General features: G+C 41.0%; 2 protein-coding genes across 9 annotated transcripts; one reads left to right on the top strand and one right to left on the bottom strand.

Moving 5' to 3' along the window:
• Positions 1 to 140: 140 nt before the first annotated feature.
• COX15 (cytochrome c oxidase assembly factor COX15) lies at positions 141 to 11,181 on the bottom strand. 3 transcript variants are annotated; one of them, XR_012803578.1, is made up of 11 exons: positions 10,717 to 11,180; positions 8,412 to 8,590; positions 7,857 to 7,979; positions 6,933 to 7,119; positions 6,121 to 6,288; positions 5,879 to 5,960; positions 4,867 to 5,021; positions 4,407 to 4,520; positions 3,338 to 3,551; positions 2,207 to 2,338; positions 141 to 1,904 (listed from the first exon to the last, which is right to left on the bottom strand). XR_012803578.1 is itself a non-coding variant. In XM_075612306.1 (9 exons), exons 1-9 carry the CDS (start codon positions 10,801 to 10,803, stop codon positions 3,420 to 3,422), a joined length of 1,224 nt encoding a protein of 407 aa, XP_075468421.1. In that variant the 5' UTR covers positions 10,804 to 11,181; the 3' UTR covers positions 3,189 to 3,419. The 3 variants fall into 3 exon arrangements, 2 of the variants coding, with proteins under 2 accessions (XP_075468421.1, XP_075468420.1); XM_075612306.1 differs by lacking the exons at positions 141 to 1,904; positions 2,207 to 2,338 and having other exon boundaries at positions 3,189 to 3,551; positions 8,412 to 8,587; positions 10,717 to 11,181; XM_075612305.1 differs by lacking the exons at positions 141 to 1,904; positions 2,207 to 2,338 and having other exon boundaries at positions 3,189 to 3,551.
• CUTC (cutC copper transporter) lies at positions 10,738 to 21,846 on the top strand. Of its 6 annotated transcripts, none has more exons than XM_075612309.1 (9): positions 10,738 to 11,293; positions 12,828 to 12,902; positions 12,986 to 13,045; positions 14,069 to 14,278; positions 14,948 to 14,983; positions 17,499 to 17,632; positions 18,318 to 18,345; positions 19,864 to 19,969; positions 21,151 to 21,846. In XM_075612309.1, the coding sequence occupies exons 1-9, from the start codon at positions 11,272 to 11,274 to the stop codon at positions 21,260 to 21,262; spliced, it is 783 nt and encodes a 260-aa protein (XP_075468424.1). In that variant the 5' UTR covers positions 10,738 to 11,271; the 3' UTR covers positions 21,263 to 21,846. The 6 variants fall into 6 exon arrangements, with proteins under 6 accessions (XP_075468424.1, XP_075468426.1, XP_075468427.1 ...); XM_075612311.1 differs by having other exon boundaries at positions 10,740 to 11,360; XM_075612312.1 differs by lacking the exon at positions 10,738 to 11,293 and adding an exon at positions 11,359 to 11,395.

Below are 21,846 nucleotides of genomic sequence, written 5' to 3'. Positions count from 1 at the left end.
CTGACCAGTAAACACTCTCTCCCATCCTGCTTCCAACGCGAGAGCTGTTTACAGAGTGGTTGTATATGGGGGAATAGAAGAAGTTATGTGGAGTGGTTATATGGGGTATTATACATTATATGGAGCAATAGGAGTGTGAAGGAGATGTTATATGGCAATAGATTATATGCGGCTCTTGATGTATATCATGTTTCCCACACTTAATCTATAGGATCTACCTTCTCAAAGCCCTGTGCTATAGGTGAAGGTTTGTGACAGTCATAGCATGGGCAGGGATTTGCAGTGCAATCCTACACAGGACCAAAGATTATATATTATTATACAGTTATATGGATGCTTAACAGATTTAAACTAGATAAGCAATGTCCTAAAAAATAATATATTTGTGTTAGTCATTATTGAAAGTTTATCCATAAAATATTTGCCAGGGAAGTGTAGGTTGGGTTTTATTGCCGAGCAATGTGTTGCAAGGACATCTGGCAGCAAAGAGGTTAATAAAACATCAAAACTATTCATAGATGTTATCCCTCAGTATGAGAGACCACCATAGCGGATCCTTCAGATGTCACAAACTCATGTATATCTGAAACTGTGCAGAGACCCAGATGTAATCTTCTCACATTTAATATGGCTACACATGAGTACTCCTGCCTGTTACAGATTTATACTTTGTTTTATTGTGGGTTGTAATTCAGATATGAATTATCTTGTATAATGTGAATCTGAAATAGCTAGTAAAGTGACCCTTTCATCACATGTGGGCCTGTTGGCCAGGGACGATCTCAGGCCCTTTATGATGCCCTTGTTCAGGCACATGAGATTATTTCTATCACCGGTCACATCATCTCCATGAAAACATAATAGTTTGTTTTTGTGTAGCGCCAACAGTGTATGTGGCGCTATACATGGAATTTTTGGAAGCATGTGTCCCTGCCCTGTAGAGCTTACAATCTATTTTTTGGTGCCTGAGGCACATGGAGATTAAGTGACTTGCCGAAGGCTCTCCCAACTCAGCGCCTTTGCACACTGAGCCACTGTTTTTTTGTTTTATAACCCTAAGCCATGACCACTCTCTGGTACCCATCAGAAACAGAAGAATTGTTTATTTAAAAGAGTTAAACCCTTGGTTGCTGCACCTCTCCCATTCATTAACCCTTGCATGGCTTTATTGTGACAGTCACGCTACTGGAAGATAATGCAACGTTATGCTACAATACCATAACATTAGGCCTATGCTAAGGAGATATTGACCGATTCCAGTAAGGATTCAGAAGATCGCATAGTACTAAAATAACTGGTTTGTGTGCTAAACGATTTCCTGATGGCGAGACACAAATGACTTGCGATCTTGGTACTCCGTGACCTCTCAGCAGCATTTGTTACTGTTGATCATGGAATTTTAATGGAGCACCTGATGGATTTCCTTGGACTGGGTGGCACAGTTCTCATTGGCAGGTCAGAGTATCTTCCAATGTCCATCATGTGGAGTGCCACAAGGTTCTATTCTATCTCCTATATTGTTCGCAGCGTACATGCTGCCACTAGGTGATGGAATGGCCTGGGTTATGCAGAGGACACAATGGTCACTGTTATGCAGAGGACACAACTCTACTTATCCTTTGCACCAGGTACTAAGGAACCATTATCAGTCATCAATAGAGGTTTATCTGAGCTCATAGAATGGATGCGTGCCAGTTGGTTGACGTTGAATCCTGGTAAGGCAGAAGTGCTTATGGTGGATGTTCATTGTCTGAAGATAAGACTGAAGTTTGGTCAACCAACTGGCCTTAAGCTTGGGGGTTCCCAGTTGCTAAACTCTGTCCGTGTGCGGAATGGTGTTGTCCGAGACTCATTTGACCCTTAAACATCAGGTGTCATCCGTGATCAAATCTTCATTCTTCCACCTAAAGAACATAGCCAGGATTAAGCACTTAATTTCCCCAGAGTATTTTACTACGCTTGCCCATGCCATTGTCTCCTCACGCCTGGACTACTATAGTACCCTTCACCTGGGTCTTCCAGAAATAGCTGTGCCGCCTGCAGCTGGTGCAGAATGCTGTAGCCAGGTTCTTAAGTAACCAGACCCGTTCTAGCCACATGACACCTGCTCTACATTCTCTGCACTGGCTGCCTGTAAAATTACTAATTTATTTCAAGATTGGCTTATTGACATCCAAAAGCACTACATTACTAGGTGATCGCTCACCTCGATCTGCATATGAAGGACTCCTAACAGTTCCCAGAATCTCCTTAACTTCCTTTGGGACCCGAGATTTTAGATGCTCTGCTCCCACTCTTTGGAACAATCTGCCTTGTACAGTTCCAGGGGGCCCCCTTTCTGCAAATCAATTAAAAAAATAAAATCAGATCAAGACCTACCCATTTACCTAGGCATTTATTAATGAACCACAACCTGTCTGGCATTTAATAGCTACAGTACCATCCCATCCTGTATATTTCCTTGAGTTTGGCCTCATTTATAACCTTAAGTTATTTATGGTTTTCTTTTTCCTTTTACCAACTGTGAAAAGCTTTGAGTCCCATTGGGACAAAAGCACCATGTAATAACAATAATAATAATATTATTATATAGAACAGCTGTTGGTTTTGCATAGAAGTAGCTCTGTGGATAAGTGTTAAGCTCAAGGAACGTATATTGTTGTTTTAGGCACCATCAAATTATGAGCTCTCATTTAACAGAGCTTTGTGGATCTAGACCGTAGCATGCTTTGTACCGTAGGCAACGAAAAGCTCCCATTCCTTAGCACTGCCTTATTGGAAACCAAGACTTTAGGACAGGCTGCTATAGTAATAAAATATGTAAATCCCCAAAGCGTTTTCCAATACCCACATACAAAAGCTCTGAGCAATGTGGACAGAATCTAAACTTACAATTCCACAAAGACATGTCCTGTTCCTCTAGTATCAGTTGAGAAACGGGGCACCACGGAATTCTGCAAAATAATTATTAAATGAGCCAAGTGACTCGGTTCAATAAATAATTATTTTGCAGAAATCCGTGGTGCCCTGTTTCTCAACTGATAGCTGAAACTTGGAGTGCAGGCAGGGATTCCCTGAACTAGGAGCACTGGTGAATATAAATATCTTGCTTTATTGGTGTGCAGCAATATCCTTGTTTATATATTACCGTTCCTCTAGTAACCACTTTAGGGGAAAAAAAAAAAGTGTTTGATATTTAAATTAGTTTATTTCTCAATATATATCTCCAGGCAAAATGTACAAAAAGGGTATAGAGAGCAACAGTGTTGCTTTTTGCAATGCAATTCAAAAATAAGCTTTGCTATAATAAACAAAGATATTGAAATGACCATCATACGGTGAATGTGTCATCAATGAAGGACATGAATCGAAGAATGTGTGTAAATCCCCATCTGGATATCGTCACTTTGTTTTAATCACTATTTAGGTAGCCGTCTCAATTCGTTCATTAGCCAGATAGCCATGCTGAGCAGAGCCAATGAGCCAGACTGATGGGTAGCCGCTAATGAGGTTGGAACATATAGTAGAAGGGTGCTTATACCCAGTGTGACCTGCAAATAAAGAAAAGCGTTAACGAAAAACAATAAAGCAAAACAGTTTCCCCCTATAAACTACTTGTAGGAAAAGTATGTGAAGAAAAAAGAATATATATAGTAGGTAGAGTCAGTGTAGTAAGGCAATGGTGGTCAGGTTTTCGGGATATCCCAGCTTCAGCACAGGTGGCTCAGTGAATGAGCCACCTGTGCTGAAGCAGGGTCTGATTGAGCCACCGGTGCTGAAGCTGGGATACCCTGAAAACCTGACCTGTTCGAAGGGGGGAGGGTGAGGGGGGGGGTTGAGCATCCCTGTAGGCAAGGCACTCCTAAAAAATAGAAACCAAGATGGCACAAAAGGAAAGTGTTTCTATACTACAAAGTAGAAGTCCGGGCCACTTAGGATTTTTCTAAATGTGAATTTATTATGTGATCGACGTGTCGGTTTCCGTTGGGACCTTGTTGAAGATGTAACGTTGATCACCTAATAAATTCCCAATTAGAAAAATCCCACGTGTGCCAGGTGTGGGATATAGATATATGACTTGAGCAACTAAACCAAGAGTCTTTTTCATACTGCTATTTAAAGCAAACACCAGAACAGGTGTCTGTTTGTTTTTAGATTTTCTTGCACATAAAAAAACAAAATGGAATGATTAAAGATGTCAGCCATGGGTTACTAATGCCTTTATCCATTAGGTTTTTGGGATTAGTTATGTTAATAACTATTGCATCTTTCACCATCATTTCATCTTTAAAATATTACAGAGAGATATATATATATATATATATATATATATATATATATATATATATAATGCAGAAATAGTGTGTGAATAAAAAGGGAATACCCTGAAATAGCTAGTCACATACCTGCATATAAGCCACAGCTATCAGGGAGTTTAATGCGAGCTTCGCTCTACGAGGGAGAGGAATCTTCCGAGAGAAATAGTACAGCCCAGTGATGGCCGCTACGGAGCTGATCCCCTGAAGAACAAACAGCTGATTGATAAAACTTATTACAGTTGCACAATGGGAACTACATGGTCAATCTCCTATCTTGGTTAGAAGTGAAATCATGCAATCTGTTTCCTGAAGAGAAGGCAGGAGATTTACACATGCTGTATATACTGCACATAATCATAACAGAAGGCTTATCCCAACAACAAACAACACTGTCCATGCAATGCTCTTAGCAGGTATATGTAGGTTTGTATGGGTGTGTATAAACACGAAGTGTAATCATGTCAAACACACTAAAAGAATACTAGTAGACAACCCCCTCATCAGTTATCCATAGATGAAAACGGGGGAATAATTCAAGAGCCCTCACGAGTATCCTGTGATCAAACTGCACTGTTGTGGGATTCTCAAAAAAGTTTTTCAATGTTGGGGAGAATGCAAGCAGGTCGTCTGGAATCCAACGTTCCCCCATCTTAGGGAAGGAGTTGTAGACAAGACCGGCGTCTAAACCTGCGACAAAGGCACCTGTGGTTGGAGGAGATGAAGAGAAACAATTAGAATCTGGTGTCACACAGCTCCTGTAAGCCCAGAACCCAAATCTACCATCATATATATTGTGTCAAAATGCGTGCTACTAGGATTGTGACCTTATGTATAAAACAAGAGACACAAAGGCCCAGTGCTACATCTAACTTGACAAAATTATATAGTTAAATACATATCTGTTTATTTAGTTAAATTCTTTGACCAAAGTATTTTAAGAATACAACCACGTCTCGGTATTGCCCATCTGTAGGTCCCAACACTGCTGCACCTGCAAAAAGCTCTCGTAACCTCTCTAATGGAGGGAGAGCCGTCTTAATAGATTGGTCATTTATAGGTGCTTAGCAAGAACTGCAATTAAAAATGTGGGATGAGTGAGCTTGGAAACAATATGCCTTTTTTGTCTTATAGAATCTGGCGTCTCCCATACTGGTAGTGGAATAAAAGGCCACTTTGCTTCTGAATTGAGAAGACAATTATGGCCAACTGTTTTGCATCACTGCTTCCAACAATCAAGACTCCCTATGCTTAAAAAGGTTTTAACAACTATTCCTAAACTTTTCAGAGCTGAAGGGCCCTGGCACAGATTGTTTTTATTACCAACAAAAAAACACTTTAAAGCAAATTTTGATACGAGTCCACTCATACATTAGCCATCTAAACCTCCCAAGACATGCAGGGTTCAGCAAGCGTTACGCAGAATCCATTTAACAGTGAGTGATCTTTTACTGACTAGATCGCTTTTTTTTGTAAGACTCAAAATCACCATTATTTTCCAGGTGTGTGATGTATCTGAACTAGCTACTTTGTGTGGTATCTATACTGGACTAAACGTCTACCTGAGAGAGCTGTGAGGAAGACCAGGCCTGTTGTCCAATGCGTGAATCTTCTCAGCTGCAGCAGCTGACGGGTGTCAGGTAACTGAATAAAACAAAAGTAGGGTGAAAACAAACATTAAATAGAGTAGCTGCTACAAACGCCTTCTATTAGCAGACTATGCCCTTCTCATAACTAGGACATACAAGAGTTGTATTTTAATCATGAACATTTTTAAGTGAAATATGACAGACGTAATTGTTACCTTGTGCTTTGGAAGAAGAAGAGACAATCCAGTCCAAAGACTTGCACAGTAGAGAACAAGCGCAGAACCCAAATGTGCGGCCAGACGGTACTGACTGACACGAGGGATGTCATAGGACTCTGGTTTCTCTTCTAATCCGCTTTTCACCATGTACCAACCCAGGAGACCCTATCACAAGAAATGCAGTCACTGCAAAACAGCAGCAGCAAAGGGCAAGTCTAATAACATTTCACTTTTTATTATTATTATTATTTTTGTGCTTTTGTATGCATCAGATAGCCAAGGCAAATATAAAATGTAGCTATAAAAAAAGGGATAAGTAATAATGTATATTTTATATATGAAGCTTCTATAACTGTTGAATAGATTCTTAAAAGCTGCGATCTCTGCTGACAAGCTACACTTTTGACAAATAGGATGTTTGCCTACGTTTTCAGAAAGACATAAATTTCAAATACAGCTGCTTGCCATATTGGAGATTTGCTCGATAAAAGTCTAACAGCTTGCAATATTTATTTCTCCTATGTGCAACAGTGTGAATATTACAGCACCAATTAAGAAGTACCAAGCTATGCTTAAGTAACATGCATCCTTGGGAGATTTGGAAGTCCTCATTCACAACTTGGCATAATGATTTACTAGAAATGGTTGTTACGGTCTACTTGTGATTGTAGAGAACGACCCCTTTGTATTTGAAACATCAAAAATGGATTCAGAAAATAATATTTAATTGATTCACCCGAAACCCCAGAGCCCTGCAATTGTTTCTTACTTTAAAAAAAAAAAAGAGTGTTAGTTATGTTTGTTGTTACCTGGAAGCAAACAAAGCCACAGAGGCCAAGAACACGACCTTTCATTCCACGACTGAACCAGCCCTTTCTCCAGAAGTAGATTGCTGGGAGAATGTAAGCCAGCCCCACTGCCCGTCCCCACATGCGGTGAGAATACTCCATGAACCAGATAAACTTGAACTCGTTCAGAGTCATATCATGGTTCATACTAAGAAACAGTAACAATCAGTTAGGGAAAGCATTAAAGGACCGCTCATTTAAAAAGGCTCTTCAATAAACCTGATGTGAAAGACATACTGAATCCATACAAGGAACAGCTATCATTACAAATATACCAGTTTATTGCTTAAAATAAGATTAATCGACTCCTATTTATCTAGATTTTAAGTAACATATTTGTTCGGCAGGACACTGATGTAATTTGCATTAAATGTACCACCAACAAAGTCTTATACTTCAAACACTTATGAATTCTGCTCATTCTATTGAGTAGGCCTTGCATTCTAATTTATATTGAGCCTTAAAAAAAAAAAAATATTATATATATTCTAATCAAAATGCTACATAAATTTAACAAAGTCATCTAAAACATGATATAAAGATTACATGTAAACGGAATCATGCAGTGTCAATTTAAAGCAGCAATCCCAGCCAATAGTTATTTATCCAGCATCCAAGGACCCCGCGGTTATTGATATATGTGTAGGTTTGTTTTGTGCCGCGAGACAAACAAAATGGGGCCACGGGGTCCCCAATAGAAAGTCCTTTGATGTTGTGGCTTTCGATTGGCTGTAGGCACAGATCCTGATCCCAGAGCCATTTTGCCCGGTTCAGGTATATATTTAAAAAAAAAAAAAAATGTACACTGTCGCACGGATGCTGCTTTAATGGTTGGTAATCTGGATTACATGTTATGTCTACCACAACTTGCATCCGAAGGCTTACATTTTAAATTCAGGGTACTGCTGGTACTTTTGAAACTCTGCTTCCCAATCTGCTCGAGTCACTGGTGGTTTCATCTCCTTTATTAAATGCCAGTCAACCATTGAAAGTCCAGATTCTGTTAATCTATGACATACCACAGGAGAACCATGTTACATACAGAGGGAAAAACACAGAGAAAAAAACCCAATGCAAACTATTGAAGGCAGGTGACCGCTTCATCCGGGACTTTTTAACTTTAGCTTTCTATGGTGTATTATAAAGCAGTTTGTTTTATAGGATTTTCACCATAAAGTTGTATAAAATCTATCAAACTAGAAGGAACAACACATTGCAAAGCAATGCTTTGCCGACTGTGCAATGAAGCGGTGTCTCCTTATTCATGATAGAATATTTATTAGCAACATTTCCCTAGTACAGTAATTATATATTTTTGGTTCCACTACATGCACTGTTGGCTGTTGACTATTCATTTGTGGCCATATGTGCTGCCTGTTGAGGTCACTACCAGCTATTTTATGCCAATTATGTTAACGTAATTGCCGTTCATACACTCACCTTGTTACGCCTCCCAGGATGACTGCTCCAGCTACCATCCCACTGCATACTAGAAGCCAGCGTCCCATGATACGTTCCGCAGCAGAATTAGGGACAGATCCCCCTGCAGCTCTGGACGGCGCTGCCATTTCTGCCACAGTGCTGCTTTTCCATCTCCTCTGAATAAAGTGTCTCTTCTGCTGGAGGAATCAAATTGAAGCCGTTCTTAACCTCTCACTATTTTGATAGCAATAGATAGAGACCTCGCTCGAAAACCCCTTGTTGGTTAGGGCGTGCTGCCTAGGGAGTGGGTATATGGACAGACAATGAGTGTATCTAGAGAGGTACACAGAATAGAATCCCTTTATAGGCGCACCGCAGACCGTTATGGAATAAATGTGGTCAGGGGAAAAAAAGTGTTTAGCAAAATAATAAATATTTTAATCAAATTTTGTGATTGTGCAATAAAAATTGCTATTTTTATTGCACAATCACAAAATTTGATTAAAATATTTATTATTTTGCTAAACACTTTTTTTCCCCTGACCACATTTATTCCATAACGGTCTGCGGTGCGCCTATAAAGGGATTCTATTCTGTGTACCTCTCTAGATACACTCATTGTCCTCTCACTATTTTACCAGCACTGTTACGTTTAAGCAAGTATTTTATTTTCTAAGTTCTCTGGTCCACAGATCACGCTCTCGAATATGTACCAACTACAACACAAGTCTGTATGTGCACCCGAACAACAGACCCTGCTGAACCTTAAGCAGTTATTTTACGGGGGAAAAATAGAAGTATATTCATATAATTATGACAGGTTGCTTGTTCTGCATTATGAGCTGTCCAGATTTGTTTAGGGAATCCCAACCGAATTTCTTAAAAGAAGGCCGATTTCAGGTGTGGATTGGACCTTTAGGGCTGCAGTAGTAACCTAGTGGTACACCCCTGAGGAAGTGAGACGTCTCTCTCGAAACATGTAGGGTGAGGTTTGCTATTACACATTCCCAAGTAGCTTATTTATTGATACCCTTTTGCTGTGGGACTTTGTGAAACTCTATGACATCCCTGGAACACCTGTATTGGAGTCACATGGACTGCTGACGATTACCAGGAAGTAATAACAGAGGCTCTACACGTGGACCCACAGAGGCAAGGATCCAAGCAGTCACAGAGGAAACAGACATCAGAGGGCCCCCACAACCAGGCTTAAAGGGGTGAAAGGCTTACAAAGAAATGCGTGAGTTTTATTCCAAGTGTTTGTTTTTAAATGTTGGTTCATTAAAATGTTGGTACTGTATATAGCAGGTCTGTGCTAGGTTTTCATTTTTCTTTTCCACATATTGCTGAGAATTGTCCATCCGGCAGAGGTGCAATTTTTTCATCTTCAACTCCATTGATGTGAGTGTTTTCTATTAACTATCATTCACAGTGTAATCTAGGAGTACTCTGGTGTAATAAGATACATCTTAATTGATTGGGTTACACCTAGATTACTGATCCAGGCTGTAAAGGGATAACTGCTTGGTGGTGGTGGTGTGTGTATGTTTATGGTCATTTCCATCACTATTTCTGGAGTGTTTAGGGTGAAATAGCATCTAATGCTACCACTGTCACAGAGGTGACAGCATCTTTAATCAAGTGTTAGGCCTGGTCCCCGCTGGCTACTGCAGCGCCCGCTGTTGGGGACGCTGCAGGGACAATAGCCGCTGCACAATGGGACCAGGCGCGCTGCGCTCTGCCGACAGTGACTCCTGCTCGCAATAGAATTGTGATCAGGAGTCGCGACAGAGCGCTAATCCACACCCCCCAGCAGTTCAGCCAATGAGGGCGAACCTGCCGGGTGACGTCACGGCCGCTCCCCCGTCCCTCCACCGTAACGCCCCCCCCCTGTCTTTTGGTCTGCAGCTCCCTGCACAAGTGAAAGTTCCAGCACCAAGGAGGACTCTATTTGCAAAAACGCTGTGGTAATGTCACTGGAAGTGGGCGAACTTGGTTCAAATCCCAGTGTCGTCTCCTTGTGATCTTGTGCAAGTCACCCAGTCTCCCTGTGCCTCAAGCACCAAACTTAGATCATAAGCTCTACCAGCCTATTGTGCCTACTAAATTCTATGTACAGAAAAACTTACACGGTAAGCAATATAAAAAAAAAGTATATTATAAATGATAAAATGCCACCCTTGAAGTGACGTATCACTTTGGGTTAGATATGAACATAAGAAAACTAGTGGTATGACTAAACAGCGTGGCATGCACAATCAGTCATTCATAAGATTATTATTTATACATGTCTTCTCCGGGGTGGTCGGCAGGTGATAGTTACCTGCCCTCCCGCTGTGTGGATGTAGCGCAGCGCCGCCTGCACCCTGCTCTGTGCCAGGCCGGAGCGGAGAGTCAACAGAAGCAGCATTCTCCGTCTGGATCTGTCTCCCGGCGGAGGGAGGGAGCGAAAAAAACACAGAGAAATGACACGGGCCGGGAACAACTGGACTCGCCGCGCGGCGTAGACACCGACTGGTGACAGGAGGATTCCTTTATGGGAGCCGCCATATTAACGCTGACGTAATCGCGTCTACGGAGGCTCGCGAGGAATCCGCGTGCTGCCGTCACGTGTTAAGGGCGAGCGGCCTGTGGCGTTAAGCGCGTTTGACCATTTTAAAGGCAGGTCGGGGTAAATACATAGATTGTTTATGGCTCATTGTCGCCTGGAATGCCGCAAATCCCAGAGCGATGTCGGGAAGAAAATGCTCCAGGCCACTCGGCGTAGCCATGGGATCAAGATGGCTGCCGCCAGAGAGGCTTCAAAACAAGCCTGAAATAGCGTCCAATCAGCAGCAAGGGGAACAGATGGGTATCCAATCAGCTGCAAGGCGGACAGATGGGTATCCAATCAGCAGCGAGTAGGTGGCCGGGTGCCCAATGAGTGTGGGAAGGTGGTGCTGGCAGAGAGGGCTGTGACCCTGGGAGGTAAACACGCAGTGTATGCAGAAGCAGCAGGAGGGGTGTGTTGGGAGTGAGCTGCATGTCTGACCCGCTCAGTTAGGGATGAGGCTGTGGGTGACCCCTTTATGTCCCTGACAAGTCATGTGTCACTTGTGGTGTCCTGTCTCATGCACATACACATATATATTTGCAGATATAAATGGCTCATGTGGACCCTGCAAACCACTGCTGCCCTCTGTCGTGTTATCCCTTTCAGTACCACAGGGGCCTGTAACACAGGGTGGCAGAGAAATGTCTGCGAAGGGGTTAAGTACCGTGTTTCCTGCGCAATGTGTTCCAGGCCTCACTGGCAGCGAAGGGTTAAGTGCATTTCTATGCATTTCTGGTAAATGGGTAAAAAAACAAAAAATCTCAAATATAAAATGCTTTTTGTGTTGACCGTGGGTTCATCATGGCTTTCTCAATGCCAATAGTCACTTCTCATTAAATGAAACTTAGTGACACAACCTTCTTTGATTGTGGTTGTGACTAGTAGCCGAATTGGTCCCAGAAAGCGTAAAATACAGTGTTGGTTGTGATACCCTTAAATGGAACAACATTTGAATTGTGCAATATTTTCTTGTACAGACGCTTTTGAACCAACAGATCTCTTCTTCAGATAAAGTAATGTAACAATTAGTAATTTGTTTGTCCTGTCAACGTCTGAATGATCCAGTTCTGGTTTATAGGTATTAAATCGTAATCCTGTTTCTCTTCCCATTTTAGTCATTTCTGGTGCTTAATCTCTAAAAGGCAGTAGCTGTACAACAAATGATACAAACCGTTACCACTGTTTTAACGATGACCCTGTTTTGGTGTCACTTACTGATTCGTCATATGCAACATTATTCTTGGAAATATTCTTTCATATACACAAACTCAGAATGTGCTAAAATGCCAAAGGGAGTAATTCTATCAACTCCAAAGCTGACGTTTTTGGCAAAAAAAATTCCTTTTGATTTCCATGGGGATTTTTTGTGGAAATGTCTGCCTCAGAACATATCCCTAAATGTAGTCCAGTTCATACAGTTAATAAAAAATACTATAAATATGTCTGCCATGTTTTCTCATGGCAGACATATATGGACCCCTCTTAACAATTTGTGCTTTCATATAACGTAAAGGAGTATGGGACTTTGGTCATCTAATAAGTCAGTTTATACTTCATCAAGAGTGAGGTGTTTATATTTGTAACATGTTTTCTATGTAACTATCACATTCACCGAGAAATTAGTACTGTTATAATGATCATTTCCTGAAATGTTTATTTTGTACATTTCATCACATACAAATTGCGGTAATTAATCCCCGTTACTCCTCTTAGTTGCACATGGATATATAGCATGCGTACTACCGTCTTACTCACAGCAAAGCCTGGCCTTATAATATGTCGTGACGATACTAATTTACTCAAGTTCTGTATCCTATAACAGTTTCTGTGTCTCTCTGTAGAGATGGGGGATCAAGGTTTTCTGATGGAGGTTTGTGTGGATTCTGTGGAGTCCGCTGTGAATGCTGAAAGGGGAGGTAAAAGTCAGATTATTCACTGTTTGTGTCTAGTGGGAAACCCCAATATCTTCTGGTAAATGTCCTCTCACCTCTTATTTTAGGTGCTGGTCGCATTGAGCTCTGTGCCAATTTGCTGGAAGGAGGAACCACACCTACTATTGGTACATGTGTGTTTTGAAAGGAACTGTCCCTCTTAGGACCTATGTCTAGAAATGGCAGTGACCTGTTTATGGAGTTGTCTCATTTTTAATCAACATCTGACCCCCATAAGTCTTCAGTTTGTAAACTTGGGGAGCTAAAACTTAAGAGGGGTTTGATTTTCTCTGGCTACTCTACAATGTGTGATGTCACTGTGTGTTGAACAAGATTTTGCACAAGTAAAGCATCCCTTACCTTAATTGGCTCTCAGATAAGGGTAGTGGAAACATTTGATTGGCAAACACTGCCCGATTTAGAGGCCCATAAGAAAAACTATTTGTAATTGGGCCTAGCTTCCAAAAAGCAGTTTGGTCAATTTGTCTATAGAAGCCAATTGTTTACATAAGTTTGTTTTGAGGCGGGATTTGTGGCATTACTCTTTTCAACATTCATTGATTCAGCCGCTATAAGCTACAAATCAGTGGTAGCCAACATTTTCAACAGGAGGGTCACGGGTAGAAACTCTCATGTAGCCACACCATACTACCCAAGCCTAATGCTACATTTAACTAAAATAAAAAATCAGTTGTATTTTTTTTTATCATTTTCAGTACCAATTCAGGATGGACTGGACCATTTCCAATTCACAGGCTATTTGCTATGTTTTTCAATCTGAAAGTGGTTTGAATTTGTCTTAATATTGGCAAGATTTTATTTGATTGAAAATGAACTTCGTGTATTTTTGAGGAACGTTCGTGAAATTAACTCATCCCCAAGGTTTTGGAGCCAGGATATTTCTGATGATTTAATTAAGTCCCTTTTCCCGAAACGATGATTGTTTTTATCTAATCTCTCTATTACTGCTGATTTTGACGCTCGGTTGGGTATTCAGCATACAGATGGCTGGTGGCAATCATAAAAGGTTATCATTTTAGATAATAACCCTGTTTGATCTCCCTCTGTCTGCTGGTGTCTCTAGCACAGGCTGCAGTGTTTATTTCATTGAAACGCTCCCTTCATCATTTTGTTTCTCTCTGTTTTGTCAGGTGTTCTGCAAGTAGTCAAGCAATATGTCCAGATCCCAGTGTATGTGATGATTCGGCCGCGAGGTGGGGACTTCCTTTACTCCGACCGCGAGGTGGAAGTGATGAAGGCTGACATCCGTCTTGCTAAGATACATGGGGCAGATGGACTGGTGTTTGGAGCCCTAACAGAAGATGGGCGAATTGACACAGAATTGTGCATGGAACTACTTGGTAAAAACCTAATCGCCATTAAGTAGTATTGAAAACGACTTTTTTTTTTTAACTTTCGTTTTGCAGACTCTGTTAATTTAATCGCATCAGGAAGTATTATCTTTTCTGATTTGGGCAATTTAAACCTTACACTGGTAGTCCCAGACAAAAGTAATAACCTTTGGATAAACCCGCTCAGTCCTATGAGGGCTGACAACGCTCCGCTGTCTCGTGAAGTAGCAATGTGATAATAATGGGGGGGAAGATTACTTTTCCACTTGTTTCTTCTCCGGCCCAATGTTGGCTTTCATCTTTCTGCTCCTTTATCTATGTTGTAGCTGTGCTGGTTTGCCGGTCCGACATTGACATCAGTGCAGCTTTCTTTAGATTCTTTAGTTTTTCTATAGATTCAGAGCACTTTAAGTCTTGGACTGTTTTACTGTCACTTAGTACAAAAAGCTCTTTCAATGTCAGAGAAATAACTGACATTTGGTTCTGAATAGGCACAGACCTCTTAACTGTTACAAGAACAGCAATTGCAGTTGCTGTGTCATTCAGTTGAGGATGAAGAAGCACTTGTTAGACTAGAGTATACCCAGCATATACTTTCACAAAAGGCAAATGTTTTGTATTTTGTTTTAAACATACAGAGATGGAAAGCTGAACCTTTCTTTTCTCTCCCTATTATAGCCGTATCTCGTCCTCTGGCGGTTACTTTCCATCGAGGTGAGTGTCATCCCATGGGAATGACCATAATAGTTAGATGTCCTTGAAACGGCACAACACACATTTCTTCTTCTTGTTGATTTATGTAGCCATTTAACTACAGGTATACAATGAGAAATATCAGAGCGCTTGTGTGTACAGTATTGAACTCCCCCCACAATAGCCAGATTTAATGAGCCACACAACAGTTTCACTCATCCTATTGTCGGTGATATCAATGGATGTACAATGAGAATAATTCATTGCAAAACATAGTACTTTTGACTGACGTATTGTGATGTTTTTGGCCTGGCCTGATGTATGCAATAATTAACTTAAATTAACTTGAGCTACATTATTTTCACTTGGATAGCGTTTACCAGAAAGCAAAAAATAAAACTAAATTCCCTACTTTCACCTGCAAAATCAAATGAATACAATGATTTTATAACCATCTGTAGCTTTTATTATATATTAAAAAAAAGTGTTTGGATTAATATGTTGATTACAGGGGATACTCCTGTTTGCAGAGACACTGAAATAACCTCATACAGCAAGTTTGCTAATCAGTATCATAGCTTATGCGAGTGACATTGTTTCAATGAAAGTAGTGACAGGGACACTTCCTTGCTAAATATAGTCATTCCATCCTATATCAAAAGCTGCAAAAATAAGTACAGCAAATATTATTTTTAATACATTTTTAGATCAGTTATTATTGAATAAACTAAGAGCATTAAAGGTACAGTACATCGTTGATACGATGCCCGGATGAAATGAGATCATTCTGATTGACACGTATCAGAATTGCTGATCAGAATTACGCACTGTTTACTTTACGTTATTAAGTAACGCTTGAATGAATCATTATTGCTTTTTCCAGGGACTTGCCCAACCCATTGCTCTGTGATGGGCAGTTACTCGGGCAACCTTTTTGTTTTAGCATCGTTATAAAGATCTTGTATATATCAAACAAAAAAAAAAAAACCCCAATTCAACATCCAAATGACAAAGTATATAGTTAAATACTGCCTCTTTGTCTTCTCATGAGTAAGGGTCATTTAGTTAAACTCTGGCCAAAGCGTTATAAGCTTGCAGCCACGTCACGGCATGACCACTCTGCAGGTCCTAACACTACCCGTGATTATTCTCATTTACCCCTATAATACAGGGAGAAATGTCTTAATAGACCATTTTCCACAGGTGCATACAAAAACCTGCTACTTCAAAAGTGGTAAGAGCGATAAGGGAGCCCCTGCTGCAGCCACAATAGAGTTAGGCTGTGAACGGTGCTATGGGTGTAAATACAATAGTAGAAGATAGAGAGAGAACCCAATGTAGCACTCGGGTTCACCCTCTGGTGATGAGTGAATGAATTAAAACATAAACTTTATTAATAGCAACACATATATAAAATAATAGGTGTTAAAACAACGTACTGAAGGTGAGCTGATCATTAGTACTGATAGCCATATAGGCTCAGGATCAAACGTAGTTGTGTGTACTAGGTGTATCCAGGTAACACACAAATAACAAAACAACACAGAAATCCTAGTGTGGACCTGTGTTTTAAATGAATACTGTAGGGTGTGCTTAGGTAGATACTTAAACTACAGGTCACATAATGGGAGTATCTGCATAAACCAAGGGATGAAATAGGTAATGTGACTAGTAGTGACTGATACACATATAAAACATATATACTATATATATCAGTGGGGTATCTATGTACAATCAGCTTGATGCTCCTCTGTGTGAATAATGGTGTGCTTTGCACGGTGTCAGAATGACCTAAGATAACCTGCTTAGGTCTGTTCTGCAGGAGTGTAATGTCGTGTAGTAACCTACGTAGCAGTTGTCAGAGGTAATGCAGTCTGACAGTAGGTTGTAGAGATATTAGTTAAAATCCTTATCAGGGAGACACTGACACCTAAGTACAAACATGAATCATGATATACTTCAGAGGAGATAGCTGCGTGATACACAAAAGAAAAGTAACCCCGGGGCTGCTGTTAATACGTCCATATATAGCGGCGCAACCTGCAGGGAACTTAATATATACTTCTACTGGTTCGGAGCACTATCCCTATAAATATTCCTCATTAAGAGGCTTGTAGTGTCTGTCGGGGCACTTATAGCCTGTATATTATAGCACGAGCAGACTACCGCATAAGCTCGCGGTGTGAAACATAAATGCGGAGGCAGTCACTGATCTGCGCGTGCACGTAGGAGAATAGAGCCGACGCGCGCGTTTCGCTTCTCAAGGCGAAATAGTAAGTGTTACTTCAAAAGTGGGAAGGGTGAGCTATTTTGTCATTTGGATGTTGCATTGGGGTTTAATTTTTTTTGTTGTATACAGTATATTTGGTCACACCCAATAGCACTCCTTTTGACACAAATATATTGGGTGTTGGGTTCTGAGCTTGCCTAAGTGTGTCATTACAAAGATCTCCTGATATCTCCCAGATAACGATGGCATGCCATCAGCACATGTTCACAGCCGCTATGTATTGCCTGACATTATCTGATCTTGCAGCGTTTGACATGGTGTATGATCCCGCGGTTGCGATGGAAACTCTAATTTCACTGGGATTTGAAAGGGTACTGACCAGCGGATGTGACAGCTCTGCTTTAGAAGGACTCCCGCTAATTAAAAGACTCGTAGAACAGGTAACCTATTCTATTTTTTTCCATACACTGGCGACACACTTTATTCGAGCTTGGCTAGTCCCACGAATTCGGGTATACCCGGGTGTATTGAGGTTTGTGACTGTTTTCTGCCCGAGTGCATTGAGGTATTTTCCAAGCAGGGATTGAAGCATTTTATTCCTGCTGGCTGCAATACTGCACAGTATATATATATATACTGCATTACAATTCATGAATTTATGCCATCTGGTAGACACGGGAAGCATTGCAGCCTATTAAATTCTAATCATTATCATTTAACAGATCAGCCGCCCATCAGCCAGGCATGAACCCAGGCTGGGCAGGCAAACGCAACGGGGCTTGTCAGAGGTGAGGAGCGGCGCATTCCAGGTATCTGCCAGGTACATACCGGGTATTTGCTCGAATAAAGTGTGTCGGTGCAGTACTTGTTACATTATTTTTACATCACAATAAAATCTGCTTAGCTACTCTCCAATTACCAGGGCTGTGCACCAGGTCTTCCTGTAAAAGGACTTAACGACATATGAGGGTTTTTCTTAAATATATGCTTTCCACTAAACATTAATGTTCCTCTGTTACAGTGTCACAAAGCCTCTGGTGCTGCACAGTTTACTGGCATCTGTTCTATGTTTACTGTAATTGAATCTGCATCACGAGAGTAATATGTGGCATTTTTCTATTTTAGGCCAAAGGAAGAATCATTGTGATGCCAGGTAACTGAAAGCACGAGTGTGTATTATTATTTATAAACTAGAATTGGCTCTCCTAATTTGTCACTGTAACAAAAATGTATATATATTTTAATGTATTCGAACAATTCTAGAGGACATGTTTGTAATATTATATATACACACAGCACTTTTCCCTACTACTGCAATGCATAGTAGTAGTCGAACAGCAATCTCTCTCGCGCTCTCTGACTCTCTGAAATAAGTGGGGATAATAAGTGAAAAGGAAAAATGTCTTTCTCCCTGCAAGTTTAGGCATGTTCCCGCTGCTCATACCCCAGAATTCCTGTATTCTTATACAGCTCAACCCTGTTATAACGCGATCCGTTACAAAGCGAATCCGCTTATAACGCGATGCAAGCGTGGCTCCCAATTTTCATATTTATGAATACTTTACAACACAATTATTGGCATCTTAAATACTTTATTGTACAATACATAGAATTGTGCATTATTTTTAACGTGATCCGCTTATAACGCGATGTGATTCTTTGGACCCCAAGCACAGCGTTATAAGGGGGTTGAGCTGTATTTGCTAAATCTTTAAAGCAGCAGTCGGAGATAATAACGTGTGTGTGTGTGTGTTATGGTGGGTGAAAAAACAAAAAACCTCCACCGTTAGCTTATAGCCAATAAAGAATATAATTTGTGAGCACATTCACATGTCTTAGACAGGTCTGCAACCCTGCCTTTCAACCATCACCTAGCAAACAATGCTCCCACTGCAGCAAGGGATTCTGGGAAATGACATGCAAATGAGCACACGATGTGTCACCTTTTGCCTGGAATATCCACTCACATGGAGCCCATATAAGCAAATGCATCGCTGTTCATACTGCTTTTAAGCACAGCATGGGACTAGCAAAGTAAGTCAAACCACTCTTTGCTTTGCTAGTCCCATGCTGTGCTTAAAAGCTGTATGAACGGCGATGCATTTGCTTAAATGGGCTTCAAGTGACATTCTTTATTGGAGATATATATATATTATTATTATTTTTTTTTTTTTTAAAGATCTCATCTTGCCCGTTCAGGTTTTTTTTCTTACAATTTGAGGTTTCGTTCAGGACATATGAGCTGTTGAAATATTAAGTGACCGGAGGTTAAAAGGGGGTACTCTCCAGAGCCCAGCGCAGGTTACCACTAAAAAAAAAAGAGCAGGAGATGCTCAGGGGGCAAAATACTACCAGTTTATGACTTAAACTCCTGCAGGCTTCTAGGGGCGATTGCTGCACTAACACTTTAACTGCCGGAGGTGCTGCAGCACCAGAGCCCCTTTGCTTTGCATTGACGTAATCGCGGCATCACTGATGACGGAGCGGTAGAGGCGCGCTGAACGCAATCTCCCCCTAGAAATATGACCAAATAGAATATGATGTAGCTGCTAATTCATGGGGCCACTGGAGAGGGCCAGAGCCCAAGACGTTGTACATCAACCGGCATCCAAAGTATTGGTGATGTTTTTCTGGGGAGACTCTATGGGATGTTTTGTCTTGCGCACTCCAGGTGGCGGCATCACCGAGAGGAACCTGCAGAGAATACTCGAGGGCGCAGGAGTCCAAGAGTTTCACTGCTCGGCGCGCTCAACCAGAGACTCAGGAATGAATTACAGGTAGAGCACACGCATCCACGTTCAGGGTCGCTCCTCTCACAGCTTGCAGACCCATTCTAAGTGAACACTTCCTGTACCCGGCAGCATGTCGCAGAACACTATCCTGCAGGTTGTTTCCACACTGAATGGTTCACATGAAATCTGTAGTGTTTTTTTCTTATGAAAATAGGCACTTAATCTGGGAAATGGCCGTTAGGAGTTTAAACAGCAGTAGGGGCAAAAGGCAATACGATTTTTAACTTCTAACCTGCAATAGTTCATTTGAGTAAAAATGTTATGTTGCTATATCTCCCCTTGCTTCTTTTACTCCTCGGTTTCTGCTTTGCCCTCCCCACTGTTACACTGTTATTGGGGGCGGTATGTTACACATTCATTCCGGGGCACTTAGGACAGACAGCCTGGCCTTCTCTTCTTGCCTGCTGAGCCTGTGTTATCCTGTGTTATGAATGTCGGCTAGTTCTAACCCACTGGCTTGGTGCTAATCAAAAACTAAGCTCATAATATGGATCAAAGATCAAAGCATATTTTAACAAGAAAATTACTTAGGCGAGTCATAATCTTCCAGCTCCGATGGCCATGATCTGGTTACCAGAATACCATCATTGTTTTCTTAATATCCTGTGCACTTTAATTTAACATTTACATGTTATTGAGTAAATATTCAGTGTCTGGGTTTATCTTTATAGTATTTGATTCCTTACTTGATAATGGACTCGTGTTCATATATAATAGTGTTTCTGAAAGGACATTGAGGACAGATGAGCCATTTGCATTTATTTTCTATTTCTGCAATATAGTAAACATTTACACTGATCATTTATTAGGTTGTTCGCCCTTAGGTGATGTTTAGTAACTAACCAGCAGTAGGGGCTGCTGTTTGTCTTTGACAAAGCGCTAGGTGCGAAACGCGTTAGGGTATTTCTACTCCCTTCATCTGGTTTGATATGTGCCAATAAATTATTTTACTAGCATTTGCTGGCACTCCAGCCCTTTTATATTAATGCATTGTGCACCGCCATTCTTTCACTTTTTCTATTACCTTATCAGTGAGTCTTGTCATGTTGACATTGATCATTATTATATATTACATGTGATGTTGACAGATGCAGCAAAAAGATAAGGAGAATTTGTTTAGCTAAAGTGTTTTTGTGAACAGACTATGATCTCTTTATCCTTGGCAGAAACAACTCTGTATCCATGGGAGCGACACTTTCTACCTCCGAGTATTCCATGAAGGTTGCAGATGTGACAAAAGTCCGAACCTTGAATGCAATGGCAAAAAATATCCTATAAACGGACAGTGTGGGAGGGACAGGTGTGAAGAACTCTGTGCTGTTGAATCACGGCAGCATGAGAAGCTCGTGAGCTCTGTATCTCTTTACCTATTGGTTGCCGGTAGAGGATGTAGAGTAAGAGCCTCTGCTTCAAGGGGATGTCACTGGCTGGTTGTATTCTGACTGTTCTAACTCTTTTCCATGAGTCCACTCTGAAAGAAGCATTGCCTGAGAAGAACCGAATACAAAGAAGCCGACGACCCGATGCTCAACGGCAGTCCTTGTTTCAGCTAGAAACACAACTATGTGCTGTTACACAACGTAATGCTAAAGCCATTTTCAACACATTGTTTGCAGTGCTGATTAACCCATTCAGAGTCAGGGCGCCCTGCAGTGCATTGGTTTACAATGCTTCACAGTTTCCTGGCATTAGGGTGTCAGTCAGCACTATAGTATGACACAGATTAAGGGAATCGCTGAAAACCATGGGAATGATACATTTTATGCGGCTATTTTATTAAAGGGTTTGACACTTGGCTGTAACTTTTAAGACCGTGAAATGTTAGCTCAATAAAGTGGCTATACATTATATTTCAATCAAAA

Source organism: Ascaphus truei, chromosome 8 (genome assembly GCF_040206685.1).
Source record: "Ascaphus truei isolate aAscTru1 chromosome 8, aAscTru1.hap1, whole genome shotgun sequence".
In the NCBI taxonomy this organism is placed as follows: domain Eukaryota; kingdom Metazoa; phylum Chordata; class Amphibia; order Anura; family Ascaphidae; genus Ascaphus; species Ascaphus truei.
Note: the sequence above shows the minus strand (reverse complement) of the source record. Positions and strands in the feature narration are given on the sequence as shown.